The sequence below is a fragment of the Astatotilapia calliptera genome, chromosome 6, assembly GCF_900246225.1.
Source record: "Astatotilapia calliptera chromosome 6, fAstCal1.2, whole genome shotgun sequence".
NCBI lineage: Eukaryota > Metazoa > Chordata > Actinopteri > Cichliformes > Cichlidae > Astatotilapia > Astatotilapia calliptera.
This window is the reverse complement of record NC_039307.1, coordinates 7,855,539-7,871,840: the sequence shown is the minus strand read 5'-3', so window position 1 is coordinate 7,871,840 and position 16,302 is coordinate 7,855,539. Positions and strand designations below refer to the sequence as shown.

The 16,302-nt window shown below is 41.3% G+C and overlaps 1 protein-coding gene across 10 annotated transcripts in view; it reads left to right on the top strand.

The window, feature by feature from the left end:
• Positions 1 to 14,442, top strand: part of htt (huntingtin) — a 32,546-nt gene extending 18,104 nt beyond the window's left edge. For 4 of the 10 annotated variants that reach the window (XM_026169964.1, XM_026169963.1, XM_026169959.1 and 1 more), the window contains 29 exons: positions 96 to 355; positions 496 to 638; positions 757 to 979; positions 1,118 to 1,259; positions 1,487 to 1,666; positions 1,829 to 2,005; positions 2,193 to 2,269; positions 2,642 to 2,777; positions 2,878 to 3,000; positions 3,230 to 3,437; positions 3,605 to 3,750; positions 3,888 to 4,065; positions 4,147 to 4,245; positions 4,392 to 4,576; positions 4,692 to 4,818; positions 4,965 to 5,068; positions 5,302 to 5,456; positions 5,553 to 5,692; positions 5,800 to 5,885; positions 6,024 to 6,154; positions 6,269 to 6,401; positions 6,637 to 6,792; positions 6,907 to 7,097; positions 7,857 to 7,971; positions 8,431 to 8,644; positions 10,350 to 10,563; positions 10,753 to 10,915; positions 11,372 to 11,532; positions 12,002 to 14,442. In XM_026169964.1, the coding sequence (XP_026025749.1) occupies positions 96 to 355; positions 496 to 638; positions 757 to 979; positions 1,118 to 1,259; positions 1,487 to 1,666; positions 1,829 to 2,005; positions 2,193 to 2,269; positions 2,642 to 2,777; positions 2,878 to 3,000; positions 3,230 to 3,437; positions 3,605 to 3,750; positions 3,888 to 4,065; positions 4,147 to 4,245; positions 4,392 to 4,576; positions 4,692 to 4,818; positions 4,965 to 5,068; positions 5,302 to 5,456; positions 5,553 to 5,692; positions 5,800 to 5,885; positions 6,024 to 6,154; positions 6,269 to 6,401; positions 6,637 to 6,792; positions 6,907 to 7,097; positions 7,857 to 7,971; positions 8,431 to 8,644; positions 10,350 to 10,563; positions 10,753 to 10,915; positions 11,372 to 11,532; positions 12,002 to 12,215 (4,581 nt within the window). In that variant the 3' untranslated portion in view covers positions 12,216 to 14,442. The remainder of the gene's footprint in view (positions 1 to 95; positions 356 to 495; positions 639 to 756; positions 980 to 1,117; positions 1,260 to 1,486; positions 1,667 to 1,828; positions 2,006 to 2,192; positions 2,270 to 2,641; positions 2,778 to 2,877; positions 3,001 to 3,229; positions 3,438 to 3,604; positions 3,751 to 3,887; positions 4,066 to 4,146; positions 4,246 to 4,391; positions 4,577 to 4,691; positions 4,819 to 4,964; positions 5,069 to 5,301; positions 5,457 to 5,552; positions 5,693 to 5,799; positions 5,886 to 6,023; positions 6,155 to 6,268; positions 6,402 to 6,636; positions 6,793 to 6,906; positions 7,098 to 7,856; positions 7,972 to 8,430; positions 8,645 to 10,349; positions 10,564 to 10,752; positions 10,916 to 11,371; positions 11,533 to 12,001) is intronic. The other 6 variants (XM_026169960.1, XM_026169968.1, XM_026169962.1 and 3 more) reach the window with 3 other exon arrangements.
• The last annotated feature ends 1,860 nt before the right edge of the window (positions 14,443 to 16,302 follow it).

The window sequence follows — 16,302 nt, the reverse complement described above, 5'->3', positions numbered from 1 at the left end:
CCTCTAGTTTTTAAGTGACTGATTTATTAAAAAAAAAACAAAAAAAAACAGGAAAAGGTAAGATTTGATGTGAAATCTGACATTGGTTCTTGCAGGCATCTGTAGCTACAGTCCAGCTGTGGGTATCTGGTATCCTGGCAGTGCTTAGGGTACTGGTCTCGCAGTCCACTGAAGACATTGTGCTTTCCCGTGTCCATGAGCTGGCACTCTCTCCAAATCTCCTCTCTTGCCACGCTATCCGCCGCCTGCATCAGCATAGCCCCTCCCCAAACGACCCGCCTGCTGCTGACACAATCTACAAACAGGAAACTAATGGTGAAACGCAAAAGGCTCCACCTGAGGAAACATTTGCCAGGTTATTATTTACTGTCTTTAACAGGCTGAGAAAGGTTTCTATTCTGCTCTGTTTTCTCAGCTACCAGATTGCCTCCAAGGGTCTAACTCTTCTTGCCTTTTTACTTTCTTTCACTTCTCTCTTTTGCACCTCCCATCTAGATTCCTTCTCCAGCTTGTAGGTGTGTTGTTGGATGACATTTCAACCAGGCAGGTTAAAGTAGAGATCACTGAGCAGCAGCACACCTTCTACTGCCAGCAGCTGGGCACGCTGCTCATGTGTCTCATACATGTCTTCAAAAGTGGTAAGCATGTAAAATCTGGGAAATGCACAAACTCCCATAATGATATTTTAAAAATAATATATCAAATATAATTCAGATTAAGTTCTTTTACCTATTTTTCATTTTTGTTCCCTCCTAGGAATGTTTCGCAGGATCACAGCTGCAGCCAGCCGTCTCCTGAAGGGTGAGAATGGACAGACAGTCACAGAGGCCAACCTCTTCTACCCCTTAGAAGGTCTTAACAGCATGGTACAGTGCCTCATCACCACCCACCCATCCCTTGTGCTCCTCTGGTGCCAAGTTCTTCTCATCATTAACTACACCAACTACTCTTGGTGGGCTGAGGTTCATCAGACACCCAGGTAAGAACAGTGCGAGGGGATTGACTGGGGTCAGGTGTATTTGTGTGCACTTTTTAATTATTATAAATGAGTCAATGAGGATATAAAATGAGGAAAAACTCTCCCTTTTAAAACTGTGCTTTGTTTTCTTTTTATCAGACGACACAGTCTCTCATCCACAAAGCTGCTGAGCCCTCATTCCTCAGGGGAAGGTGAAGAGGACAAGCCTGAGTCCCAGTTAGCAATGGTTAACAGAGAGATTGTACGCAGGGGAGCTGTAATCCTCTTCTGTGACTATGTGGTAAGATTACTAAGAATATGGGACCATACTGTTGGGATAAATTATACATAGATCACGATATACTATTCTCAGCTAGAAAACATGTTGAAAATTACATTTGGATATATTTGCTCTTTACTATCTATGAAGAACAATATTGAAATCTCAAAACACTAATGAGCAAAAGTAAATTAGATTTGTAAGTGCTTTACATAATAAAAGCATTGTTTTTTTTCTCACCTTTGTAGTGTCAGAATCTCCATGACTCGGAGCATCTCACCTGGCTGATTGTCAATCATGTTCGTGACCTCATCAGCCTTTCCCATGAGCCGCCAGTGCAGGACTTCATAAGTGCTGTCCACCGCAACTCTGCTGCCAGTGGCCTCTTCATCCAGGCCATCCAATCCCGCTGTGACAACCTCACTACTGTAAGATGACATCCTATTCATCTTTCTAATCTCTTGACTACCTGGTTGAAATTTTTATTTTGTTTTTTAATTCTCAATTTATCTTTCTTCCCCGTCCCTGCATCTTACTCATTTCATGCCCCACTGCCCTCCCTTACTATCTTGTTCTCTTCGTCTTTGTAGCCTACCATGTTGAAAAAGACCTTGCAGTGTTTGGAAGGCATCCACCTTAGTCAGTCTGGATCTCTACTGATGCTATATGTTGACAAGCTTCTTAATACACCCTTTCGCGTTTTGGCTCGCATGGTGGACACACTGGCGTGTCGCAGGGTAGAGATGTTGCTGGCTGAGACCTTACAGGTACGTTTTAGTAAAGTGTGTATTTCATTGGAAGTGCATCTAAAAGCTGAACATGTTTCTTATGTTTTTCCCGGTCCAATTTGGGACCTGTTCTCGAATTTTAAAGTGATCAGATGGGAAGAACTGTTAAAGTCAAACTTTTTGTGTGTTTAAAAACCCTGATTGTGTTCATTCTTTCACCCTTCAGAACAGCATAGCACAGCTTCCTGTGGAGGAACTGGATAGGATCCAAGAATATCTCCAGAACAGTGGTTTAGCTCAGAGGTAAAACCTTGTGTACTGCAGCCATTTTGAGAGCTACCCCACAGTTTGTATTTTTGTTTTAAGTGTGATTTTTTTTTTTTTTTTTTTTTTTTTTTGTGCCTGTTGAAATTAGTTTTGCCCTTGGATTAGTCACCTGTTCAGACCACATTGAAAGGATAGACTGAGGAATTGTATGTTGTTTGGATTTCCCAAATAATGCACACAAACTAAAATGTGATATGTGTTGAGTTAATTTACCCAGTAGGTTATTGAGAGGGCTGTACTGAATCTGCAGGTTCTTATATCCATATGTTAACTAAAAACAAATTTTAATTGATTGATTGATTTATTTTTTAAATTGTAAATTTTTTTGTTTGGTTATTTCTGTCCCAGACATCAGAGGTTCTACTCCCTGCTGGACAGGTTCAGAGCCACTGTTGTTGACACAAGCAGTCCCACTCCTCCAGTGACATCACATCCCTTGGACGGGGATCCTCCGCCCGCTCCTGAGTTGGTCATTGCAGACAAGGTGAGGAACTAGACTTGATGAATCTAATAATCCAGGTTTGTCAGACTGTGCAGACCATCTGTTTACCTGTTTGTTTGTTTGTTTGTTTGTTTGATTTTAGGAGTGGTATGTGGCTCTGGTGAAGTCTCAGTGCTGTCTCCGTGGAGATGTTTCCCTGTTGGAGACGACAGAACTTCTTACCAAACTACCTCCTGCTGATCTCTTCAGTGTCATGAGCTGCAAGGTAAAGAACGTACACACTGTCTTATTATGCACTTAAATTTTATCATCTGCATAATAGAAGCATCCAGACACATTGGCGCTCCAGTGCGCAAACATTAGCCCACAGTGATGATAAAAAAAATCTTAAATATGTCAATTCCTGTATATTAGGGCTTTTTTTTTTTTTTTTTTTTTTTTTTTTTTTAGGATTTCACAAATGAACCTGGAATTCTGTCATTTTTTCCCCCCAGGAGTTCAATCTAAGCCTTCTCTGTCCATGCTTGAGTATGGGAATGCAGCGGTTAGCACGCGGTCAGGGGTCACTTTTGTTGGAGACAGCGCTGCAGGTGACCCTCGAACAACTAGCAGGGGTCACCGGGTCACTTCCTGCACCTCACCAGTCTTTTCTGCCACCGTCCCAACCCCAGCCCTACTGGGACCAGCTGGGTGATGTGTATGGTGAGACTGGGAAGGAGGGGAAAAATGCATTAGAAAAAAGTTAGCAAAAAAACCCCACAAGTATCTGTTCTGTCTGGGTTTTTGTTCACTGGAGTCTTTTAATTAAATTTAATTCAAAATAAAGTTTTGATTCATTATTTTCCTAAATTCTTTACCGTATGTTTCAGATGAACCAGGGTTCTACCCCAGAGTTTTGTCACTCTGTAGAGCACTATCTCAATACCTGCTAAGTGTGAGCCAGCTCCCTTCTTCACTACATATTCCCTCAGACAAGGAGCACCTCATCACCACCTTCACCTGCACTGCCACTGAGGTAAACGACTGATTTGATTTCAGAAAATTAAAGCTTGAAGACAATGTCAAATTAGTATGATATGACTGCTTTGCACAACCTTTGATTTCTTTACAACTGTCTTAAACCTTTGTGAATGTGACATCATGGTTACACAGGTTGTAGTGTGGCGTCTGCTCCAGGACCGGCTGCCCCTGAGCGTGGACTTGCAGTGGGCACTTTCTTGCCTGTGTCTGGCGTTGCAGCAGCCCTGCGTCTGGAACAAGCTCTCCACCCCAGAGTACACCACCCATACCTGCTCCCTCATTTACTGCCTTCGCCTTATTATTGTTGCAGGTAATCAAAGCAGAAAGATGCATTCTTGCACTTTTTTGTAATATCTTTGCTAGTTAAAACACTTTCGCCTTTCCCTTGCAGTGGCTGTGAGTCCTGGTGACCAGTTGCTGCATCAAGAGAAGAAAATGGCAAAAGGAGAAAAAGATGATGGAGACCAAGTGGATGCAGCACATGCTGACCGTAAGAATCTTAATTAGACACTGAGTTAAAGTTCAGGGTTGTTTCATCTAGTTTTATTATTGCAGTCATCTTTTTTGTTGGTGTTGTTGTGAGTAATTCTTCTCAGATGAAAGCCTTAGGGTAACATTTAAGTCTTTGTGTTACAGACATGTGTGAGTGGCAAGCATGTGAGATCATGGCTGAGCTGGTGGAGGGTCTGCCGAGCATCCTTTCGCTTGGTCATCGTAGAAACTCCATTTTACCCACTTTTCTCACACCAACATTGCGCAACATTGTTATCAGTCTGTCTCGGCTTCCTCTGGTCAACAGCTACACCAGAGTACCTCCACTGGTGAGTTTTTGAAAGAAGTTGTGCCAGTAGGTAACTGAATTTAACACATAATTAAAATCCATTTCTTCTTCTTTTTAAAAAAAACCTGTTTATATGCTCTGTCTTTGTGGTTTAGGTTTGGAAACTGGGCTGGTCCCCTCAGCCAGGAGGAGAGTTCGGCACAACGCTGCCTGAGATCCCTGTGGACTTCCTTCAGGAAAAGGATGTCTTCAGAGAGTTTCTTTACCGTATCAATACGTTGGGTACAGAAACATACAATCAGTCCATTCTTATCACATCGATGATGCTTTCATTTTTTTAAATTACATTATTTTTTTAAGTATACATTTTTTTGTTTTTAAAAAAAACCCTATGCATTAAGCATCTGTGTGGGTTTTTGGTTGTTCAGGCTGGAGCAGCAGGACTCAATTTGAGGAGACCTGGGCTACTCTACTAGGGGTGCTGGTCACCCAACCCATCACTAAAGACCAGGAGGAGGACCCGCAACAGGAGGTATGCACACAACTTGAACTCTAGAAATGTTACTGGGAAGAAAGATTTATGGAAGTACAAACTTTGCAGCATGCTCATATGGACTGAACTATTTGTTTATATTGGAGTATGTAATAGTCTATATTTTTGTCATGTGTCATTTAGCACATGCTCTAAATATTATGATGCCTTGCAAAAAGATAATACATCTGTTGCCGTCTTATTGCATGTCTTTCTTATTTGTTTTTCTCTAGGAGGACTTGGAGCGTACCCAGTTGAATGTGTTAGCAGTGCAAGCCATCACCAGCCTGGTGCTGAGTGCCATGACCCTTCCCACTCCTGGCAACCCAGCAGTTAGCTGTCTGGAACAGCAGCCTCGCAACAAGAGCCTAAAAGCCCTGGAAACACGGTAGTTATGGTTCTAATATTTGTAACTGTGCAGCTGCCTAAAATGAGCAAGTGACAGACAGATTTTTTTTACCCTTTTGCTAATGTTTATGCTCAGGTTTGGAAGGAAACTTGCAGTGATTAGAGGTGAGGTGGAGAGAGAGATTCAAGCGCTTGTGTCAAAAAGGGACAACGTCCATACATACCACCCATACCATGCCTGGGATCCTGTGCCCTCACTATCAGCAGCTTCTGCAGGTAATAGAAAAAGTGCAGTCACACTCTCATTAGCCTCAGCTTGTTCATTTCATCAACCACTTCTTAAAATGTATTTGTAAAGTAACTGCTTGACTTATTTGTTTCAGCAGGTACGCTGATCAGCCATGAGAAACTGCTCCTTCAGATCAACACAGAGAGGGAGATGGGCAACATGGAATACAAACTGGGGCAGGTAGGAATCATAGGAAAGGGTAAACTGTTGTTAGGAACAATGTATATGTTGTCAGCAGTGCAACAGTTCTTCTTTTCTTTTTTTTAACATTATGAACAAATATGTTTGGTTTTTTTTACTTGGCATGTCACTCTCCAGGTCTCCATCCATTCAGTGTGGTTGGGTAACAACATCACGCCTCTCAGGGAGGAAGAGTGGGGTGAGGATGAAGAAGATGAGGCAGACACTCCGGCGCCCACCTCCCCACCTTTATCTCCTATAAACTCTAGGTTAGTCAAATAAACACAACATTACATACGTGTACACAGTCCTTCAGTGCACAGGAGGCATCTTGTTGTAAGTTAAGATGAGACACTCTAATTGACTGTTTGTGTTTCTCTCAGAAAACACCGTGCAGGCGTGGATATTCATTCATGTTCTCAGTTTCTCCTGGAGCTCTACAGCCAGTGGCTGATCCCCAGCTCTCCAAGTAACAGGAGAACCCCAACCATCCTCGTCAGTGAAGTGGTCCGATCGGTGAGATATGATGCATGTGCTTAGTTAAAACGTATTCGCCTAAATATCTGATCTTAAAGACCAGTAGACTGTCCTTCACTGATGTGACAGAATACACTTAGGTGAAACTTTACTCTTTAATTTAGACGTATTAAAATTTATGCCGCCTTGTCTGTTCTGGCAGCTCGAAATGAGCCTGAGACCAGAGCCATGCTTACTCTGTCAGCTGATTGTACACTCTTGTCCTTCCCTGTAGCTGCTGGCAGTGTCAGATCTGTTCACAGAAAGGAATCAGTTTGATATGATGTTCTCCACCCTGATGGAGCTGCAGAAGCACCATCCACCCGAGGATGAGATCTTGAATCAGTACCTTGTGCCGGCCATCTGCAAGGCAGCAGCTGTTTTGGGCATGGTGAGAGGAGCTGTGTGTGATGGAACCTGAGATGGTTCAAGATGTGTTTGAGTTATCAATATAGCAGCACGCCACTGCTCCCACTATATAAAACTTTTAAATTTACGTTTATAGGACAAGGTAATAGCCGAGCCCGTGTGTCGCCTTTTGGAGACGACCCTGCGCAGCACTCACCTTCCCAGCCGCATGGGAGCCCTGCATGGGGTGCTCTATGTGTTGGAATGTGACCTTCTGGATGACACAGCTAAACAGCTCATCCCCACTGTCTCTGAGTACCTTCTATCGAACCTCAAGGCTGTTGCTCAGTGAGTATAAATGTCATGCCTGTGCAGACGTTGACCTTAACTCATCTTCTAATGAGCTTAAGTGATGAAAGAGCCTTGGGAACTAATGTGTCTAATGTCAGTGTGTGTGACCACCCCACCTTCCTCCTCTGTAAGAGGATCTGCGAATTAATTAGTTTTCATCCAGCTTAATACAGCGATGGAACCAAGAGTGCAGTGCAACTGTTGGCCCTTAGATGCTGCTTTTTACATTTCAGATAAATACAGACAGTGGCGGATTAAGAGGAAAACCTGAACTCTTGACCTCCTACTGGGAGGGTATCTGTTTTGCTAAATGCACCAAGTTGCTTGCAGGGTTAAATCCATCTGTAGACCGAAAGGAGATTAATACTAAGTGATCACCTTTAAGATAGAAATGCTTCATGGGATAACGTGTGTGTTGTCTTCCAGAATGACAATGGGGCATTCTAGGATCACTGACAGGTTGGAGTATAGAAATGGTATGAATCACACGCTGTAGCATTTGCTGCCAGCAGGTCTTCCAACTATGGGATGTTTTGGACCTGCGTTTTAGCTAGAACTCTCACCATTGCGGAAACACTTCTGGAGTTACAGAGTTTGTTGTTACTGAAGCTGTTCTAGCCCAGCATCTTATTAACACTTTATGCTGTCATTTACGTTATGTTGGCATTCATCTGTAGCCACTGGAATGTATATTTTTCTGTTTAATTATAATGATTTTTTTCTACTTGCTGTGTGTCGCCCATCTCTATTCTGCAGCTGTGTGAACCTGCATAACCAGCAGCATGTGTTGGTGATGTGTGCAGTGGCTTTCTACATGATGGAGAACTATCCTTTAGATGTGGGAGCTGAATTTATGGCTGGAATAATACAGGTAAAGTAAAATAAATCAAATTATCTGACAGCTGGGCAGTAAATGATGTTTACCCTGCTAGCTCTGAAGTACAAAGTCTGACTGATGTCTGACTGCACATGTGAGCATGGAGGAAATTGTGTGGCACATTGACCTCTGTTGAGAGGATGTCATGTATTCTGCCACCTGCACGCTCTCTCCAGGCAGCATCCTTGCTTACACCAGAGTATTTCCTGTAGTGAGAACAAGAAGCAGACCTCCTTCCTGTGTCCTGATCTGATTCTCCTGATGCTGTCCAGAGTTCAGAAGTGAAAATGGCTGCAGGAAGCTCACATATTGCACAATAAAATGAAAGCAAAAACATAAAATATATATATTTAAGCATCTTGAAGGGGAAAAAAAGTATTTTGATTTAGTGCCATATGTCCTTTATCTTTTGCACTTTCTAATAACGTCTTCTTCCTCATCTTCGTCTTCTAGTTATGTGGCGTGATGGTGTCAGCCAGCGAGGACTCCACTCCCTCCATCATCTATCACTGCGTGCTTCGTGGTCTTGAGCGCCTCCTTCTGTCAGAGCAGTTGTCACGGATGGACGGTGAAGCGCTGGTCAAACTCAGCGTGGATAGAGTCAACATGCCATCTCCACACAGAGCCATGGCTGCTCTGGGCCTCATGCTTACCTGCATGTATACTGGTAAGCAAGGTTTTAACATGACTGCTAACTTTAACGTCATCAAAAATGTGTTGCTGGCATCCTGGCTTAATCACTGGTATGCACAATTAGGACTGGTGTTAGTGCCGCTGCATTCCCAAGCAACTCCAAACCTGCTATAGCATCAAGCTAGCTGGCTAACTCTGATGTAATACTTTGCATCAGGTCTTTTCAAAGAAACAGATAAACTTGCAGGTCTTTAAGTTTCTTACTTAAATGCTTTGCCACAGTGAGCTTTTCCCCCCCCCATTTAATCCCTCCGGACTAATCCTTGACCCTCTTCTTACTAACATTATGTAATGTGTACTGTCCCCCTCAAAGAGTCAGACCCCATACCCCACATACAAATGATTTGCCTTTGCGATAGTCAGTTAGAAAACAAGAATGTAGAGGGATCTAATTGATCAAGTATTAATAATCTATAGGCTAAAAGTGGAGAGGAATGCATAGCTGTCTCTAAGCCTAGTAAATGGCTAACTGACAAACTTATGAATGACTGTGCATGCTGCTTTAGCAAGCACCTCGTATTGTTGTTGGTGGTCTGTGTATATGTATATAATAGGGCAGCAACAATTCATCAAGTAATTTGAATAATGACACAAATTCCTTTTGGGCTTCGATGCTTCATTTAAAGCACGGCATAGTAGCGTGCTGATGTGTTAAATGATGTAAACGTTGATAACGTGATACAAATGTATTTAGGAGCAACGTATGAATAAAGAGTCCGACAACATTAAGCCCACGCAGGCCCCAGTTTTAAACAAAAGCACTGATAACACAGCAGCAGTGATTATGACGCTAGCACAGTGTAACGTTGAGCAAGAGTCTGTTTAACACTGTAAAGAGCAAAGAGGCGGTGCTATTACTGAGATAGTGAGCTCAGGTAGAGTGAAAGAAAACGTGTTTCTAGTGTCCAAAACAGCAGCGCTAATTCTGTAATTAAAATGTTTACTGGGTTCACTTCATCCCTTATCTGAAACCGAATCATTACAAATACACCAGCAGTTTTGCATTGTGCTCTTTACCTGTGGCCTCTTTACACTTGCTACCACTACTAACACATTCTCACTAAGAATCACAGCATACCTTTTGTTAGTGATTTCATTCATTATGTCTCTATTACAGCATAACTGCATTTTAAAACTTGGCAGTACTTCATTTTGAGCATAACGCTTGTACACCCGCTTGCTTCCTGCATGTAATAGATGTTATCCATACTGTACTTCTGGTATACCTACCTCTAACCCTTACGCTGGACCTTACTAACTCTACCAGCTCTTAGCGTGCCCTCGTCTTTATGCTAATACACTAATATGAAGTTCTGTTGCTTAGGCTAGCCAGCAAATTCCTTGACAAAACCCCAGCTCTTTAAAATGTAAACTGGTTCAATAAATTTTTGTATATCCCTCTGTGCTGTATGTACAAACTGAAGCACATTTGGGCCACAGCAGTGAGTACCCAGGAAGCATGGCATTTAAATTCCCTCAAATCATTTAAACACCAGTCACTTACAGAAAAAAAACTTAAGAATGTAATTTGACTTAAAGTAGCGCCCATAAATTAACAAATTTTCTGTTTGAGATGAACAAAATTCTGATCTGAATCTTGTGATATGAGTTTCCCGACTTCCGCTCTAACCTTTGCCCCACTGGTTCAACCGGTGCCACCCCCCTTCTCGTCTTCTCAGCTGTGCTTACGTCGGGTTCAGACGTGACAGGGGTTAGAGGTCAGGTTGACTCTGCTGTATCGGAGGCGGTGGGCGTCACGGCGGGTCATGTTGGTTTCTCTTCAGGCAAGGAGAAAGCCAGTCCTGCCAGCCGCCCCGCCCATTCTGATCCTCAGGCCCCAGACAGCGAGTCAATCATTGTTGCCATGGAGAGGGTCTCTGTGCTCTTTGACAGGTACACTGCTGCTACACTCTGACACACACACACACACACACACACCTGCCATCATACAAATAGCTTTTGTAGTTGGAAAGATGAAACTTTAAAAAAAATCTTTTGTTAGTTTATTACTTTAAAAAATGATCAGATTGTTGATCAGTCTTGATCTTGATTTGCTCTTCTTCTGGTGTTTCCTGTTTGTAGGATTAGGAAGGGTTTACCCAGTGAGGCTCGTGTGGTGTCCAGGATTCTGCCACAGTTTCTGGATGACTTCTTTCCGCCACAGGACGTCATGAACAAGGTCATAGGAGAGTTCCTGTCTAATCAGCAGCCTTATCCGCAATTCATGGCGACAGTCGTCTACAAGGTCAGCAGCAGAACACGAGTACATTCACATCAACAAAACAAGCAAAATGTTTACATTTTTAAAAAACGAAAATCTTGAACATCAGGCTTTTAGTTGTTTAATTTATTTCTTTGGTCACACAAGTGCTGCACTATAACTGTTTTTCACATCCCATTGTCCTATTTACAAAATCACACTGGAACAAATACAGTGAGTTCTTGTTATTTTCCCAAAAATGTAAATCAAGGTAGATTTCAGCGCAGTTAGTAACACTTGAATTCGAGTGAGAGCAATGAGTCAAGGATGCATTATATTGAAAAGTTAACCTTTCATTATAAAGTATAAATCTTGCATACTCATTCTTTATTTCAGATCTTTGTAATTTACAGACACAGATTTCAAAAACCACTTCATGCTGGAAATGTAACAGAACGCCAACTTTTTAAAAATTTCCTATTCCTGTGCTCTCATATGCAGGTTTTCCAGACACTCCACGCTACAGGCCAGTCTTCTATGGTGCGAGACTGGGTGCTCCTGTCATTGTCCAACTTCACTCAGAGGACACCAGTGGCCATGGCCATGTGGAGCCTCTCCTGCTTCTTTGTGTCTGCTTCCACCTCCCAGTGGATCTCAGCACTGTATCCTTACATACCACGTAAAAGATCTCACAAGCAGGAGACTGGACCGGAGTGGCTGTGTGGTGGTAGAAGCAGCAGCAGCTGATGTCTCAGTGTTGCAGTGATTTGTAACAACGCTTTACTTTAATTATTTCTAATGTTTTAGTAAAACAGTTTACTCTGTGAACTGTGATCAAATAATTATAGTTTAGTTTCTTTTTGTGAGCTTCTGATCCACAGTCGTTTTGTTACCTGCATTGGGGGCAGGAGATAGGAGAAATGACAGCATGATCAGCAGTTTAATAGATTTAAGCCTCATAAAATAATCATTGTATAATTATATTTAGAACATTTTCACTACCATCAGAAACTCTGATATACTCAGAGTTTCTATATTTTACACACACACACACGCGTGAATGCAGCACAACTTAGCTGATGCTTGCAGACAGTGTGATCTGTTGTCCTTAACCCACCCGCTTTTAACCAGACTGCCACACGTGATCAGCCGAATGGGCTCCAGTGAGGTGGTGGATGTTAACCTGTTCTGCCTGGTGGCCATGGATTTCTACCGGCATCAGATTGACGAGGAGCTGGACCGCAGAGCTTTCCAGTCTGTATTTGAGACTGTGGCCTCGCCAGGCAGCCCTTATTACCAGCTGCTGGGCTGTCTGCAGTCAGTCCATCAGGATACATCACTCTGAGGGCAACAGACAGAGAAGGGCATGGAAGCACACGGAGAAAAGTGGTTTCAAGTGAGGTGTGGTAGGGTGAGAAATTAGATCTCTATTTATAATTCCTGGATGAATTGTGACTAAGGGTAAGAACAGAATGTTTTATTAGGAAAAAACTACTGTAGCTTCATCCCTTTTTGCCCTTTCAATGATAATGAGATAAGTAGAACTACTGAACCCACGGCAACAAATTCAGTGGAGCGAGTATTAAAAGGTTGAGGAAAAAAACAAAAAAACCCCAACCTGAATTCAATATTAGGCTGTGTGTTTAAATGTAAAAGGAGCATTCTCTGACGAGGAACAGCAAGCTTCTGTATCTGTGTGGAGATTGCACCCAACAACCCAAACGGGCCCCTCAGATGAATCCTTGAGACATGACTGCACCTTCAGCACTTCCCTTTCAGCACCTTTTGAGATATTTAGTAAAAAAAAAAAAAAAAAAGCCCATGAAGATGACGATCATCAAATAAAGAATTGGATGAGTTTATTTTCCTGTGGGAACTTGTGGGGATTGAGTATTGTGATGTTAGTAAAGTAAACAAAAATAGAAAAGTATTTAAAGTTTCAGTGCATCTATTTTTCAGTGAGTCATGTGCTTAAGGTCTGGTTAGGATGCTGACAATGGGCTGACACGTAAAAGTCAGAAACACCTGCTTGAAGTCGATGAGTACATTTCTTTATGTGTTTAAGTTATTTGTGGTCATTCACACACTTTAGTTAAATAGAAAAATATTTTAGGTGGAAGAATGAGCACCAATAGCCATAGTTTTTTTTTTTTTGTTTTTTTTTTTGTGTGTGCATCTGTTTATTTTTTTTTTGGGGGGGGGGGGTCTTTTTCCCTTTTAGGGGATTGGTTTTGCAGTTTTAATTTGTCCCAGCAGAAGGTGTTTATGGATTTTGTTTGTAAGGGAGGGGAAAAAAAACGTACCTAACTTATAACCAGCGCTCGGCCACATTTCCATATATCTGCACTGACATAACAGCGGAAACTGTCAAGCATGGAAAAATACCAAAATTATCAAAATTGCAGTGATGTTGTCTTCATTTCTTTCCTTTTTTTTAACTAGTAGCAGAGGGGGCAAAAGATTCCCTTTTGATTTTTATTACCTTGCTTACGTCTGTCTAGTCTTTTTGTTGTTGTTGTTTTGTTGGTTTTCATTGCAGTCTTGTTTGCTCCTCAGTGCACCTGAATGATTCCACCTGTCTTTTTCTTGTACCTTTGTTAATTCTCAGGATGTAAGATGTGACTATATTATTGTTGTAATAAGACTGGAAGTGATTTACAGTCCTCGTAAAATAGTCACCTTCATATCTTGTAAAAAGTAATTGTATAGCAACATAAAAGCCATGGTGCATGATGAAATGAGAACTGTAAAAACGATAGGACTTAGACGGTAAGATAATGTGATGCCATTTTCTTTTGTCCTAACGCGCACGAGCACAGAAGAAAATGAAAAATTAGCGAAGAATCGTCAGAATGCGGAAAGCTGCAAGCTTCTAGTGTTTTATTAAAGACTTGACCTCGAGCTGCCTGGGAGTGTGCTGGGCTTTGTTACTCTGTACATACACTTGCCTTAGATAAAAGACTGAATATGTTTGTCTTATACACTGAAAGCTTGAAAGCATGCTTAGCATTATGGCTATTTTCTTTCTGTCTTTAATACTGTATTTCCATGGGTACGGTTGACTTGTGTGGAAGAGATGCAACACAATCCAAAGGGAGCCTTGTAACCTTAGCGACCAACAGCAGCTTTGACAAATCAACAGATGAGGAAGTGTAGCATAGCGGTGCCACGTCACAGCAGGAGTTCTTTGTCTGTTTTTTGTTGAGCTTTAAAATATTGTTTCGTCTCAGTTAGAGCAGTAAATACTTCATTAATCATTGTCTTTGTGCAGAATATTAAATACACATGGCACTTAAAAAAAACAAAAAAAACTAAGAGAAAAAAGAAAGTTCTTTTGATGTTGATGTTAGACGCTTTCTTTATACGCAATGAGTGCTGCAGTACATTAAAAGTAAACATCACAGTGATTTGTATGCTAAATGTGTAACCGCTCACCAGTCTTAAAGCTGGTGACTGGTTTCCTTTGATCATGAGAAAATAATGTATTCACACAATGAATGACAGAGTCCTCTGCAGCTGTTGAAATTCCAATGTGAGGCCTCGCTGAAGCAGATTAAAGGAGCCTAAATGAGTCCTGCTTTCAAAGTCATTTCGAATTCTTGGGGTGGGGAGAAAGTAATTAAAGATGATGGGAAAAGTCTTTTTCTAATCTACACACTACTTTCGACGTTTAAAGAAAACTCAAAAATGCGGTTGATAAAATGTAGATTTTTCAGCTAGTCTCTGGAAGGAAAAGAGCAGGGGACCCCTGCTGGGGATAATGCGATTATGCAGAGGTCTTTTGTGATTTGGGGAGATGGGCTTTGGGGCTGTCAACAAAGCTCATGTTACTCTGATTTAACGCTTCTAGTGAAGGCTTTATTTTGTTCCACATTAGGAATAAATCGTTCAGAAAATATTGTAGTCACTGTTCTCGGATAAAGCTGAGAATCGTGCTTTGAAACAAATTTGGCAACGACTTCCCATAATCCTGATTCTAAAGGTGGTAGACTGAAAATGAAATGCTTTTCTTTACATTTTCTTCAGGCAGGATCTTTGAAAGAACCTGAAGTGTCCACATCTTTTTTTTTTTTTTTTTTTTTTTTTTGTTCCCCTCTTTTATTTACATTTGCCTGTAGAAATATGACTGGAAGAGATTGTGTATTTGTTAATTTTAATATTTCAAAGAGATTAATCACTGCATATGATCTGTTGTAGAAATAAATTATTTAAACATGTAACCCCGTTCTGAGATTTGATTTGCTGAGTGAGAGCTGTAAGTCACGGATGACAACTCTGACTGTAAACCAGCTAAAGGTACTCTGTGTTTGCAAATAACAATATTACAATCATGGCTGCTTTGTACCCACAGGACCCCTTGTGTGTCTGTCTCTAACACGATCAACCTGTTGGGTGACAGACGTTTAAAATGCTCTGCCTCGTCCTCGTCTTATCCAGATAGAACAAGCTGTTGCCAGCCAACTTCAATTAACCACAAAGCGGTCAAGCCAATCTGGGGACACAAGTAACTGAGAGATGTGCTCATGTGAAGGTCCACACCGTAAAACTAACTGACCGATTACACGGTCAAGTTATCACATTTTGTACAATTTCCTTTTCTCAGCTAGGCAGTAAAATTCCTTTTTATAGACCACACTGTATGAAAGCATGCTCTTATTTTACAGCATCATTAAGATGGGTGTTCCTGATTAAAAGATATTAGCAGGATTACTAGGCAGCTGCCATATGGTTTGTGAAGCACTGAAATCAGGATGGCACAGGTGTTAAGCAACTGTAGATGCTTCTTATAGCTGAAGTTTACATCACATCATCTGAAAGAGTAGTAGCTGACAACTGATGGGGCTTCTTTTGGCATTTCTTTTTGCACATCAGTGGAGCCACACTGAGATGTGATTAAGCCTAAAGCATTAAAGCAACAAGTCTTGGTGTGCTATAACCAGTTGTTCCAGTCAGAGCTATTATACTTTTATATGTGTAATCTTTTTTTTTTTCTTTTTTTTTAAATTGGTGGATTCATTGTTAAACTTCAAATTTAATTACTAATAAGCAGGATACTTTTTAGGCTAAATATTTAATAAATTCTGGGTTAAAAAATAAAAATACAGTGCTTTGTGAAGACAGTTGATTCTAAAATGTAGACATCCTGAGTGCACTCCCCTCCACCCTCCACACCCACCCTTAGCTTTTATTTGTTTAAGTTTAGTGAACTATAACTTGTTCCAGTTTAGAACGCATTTGGATGTTAGCTTATTGCACACTTCTCCACACTTTTGCAGATTTCTGGCTGGTTTAGTTCAAATTGCACAATATTGCGGGTTTTGGTTTAGTTCAATCAACTGGATCGCACTTTTACATGAAATGACATGGCTACGAAGTTGGTGAACTTTAATTCTGTATCATTTCGGCTGTTAAAAGTCCCCCCTCCAATCATC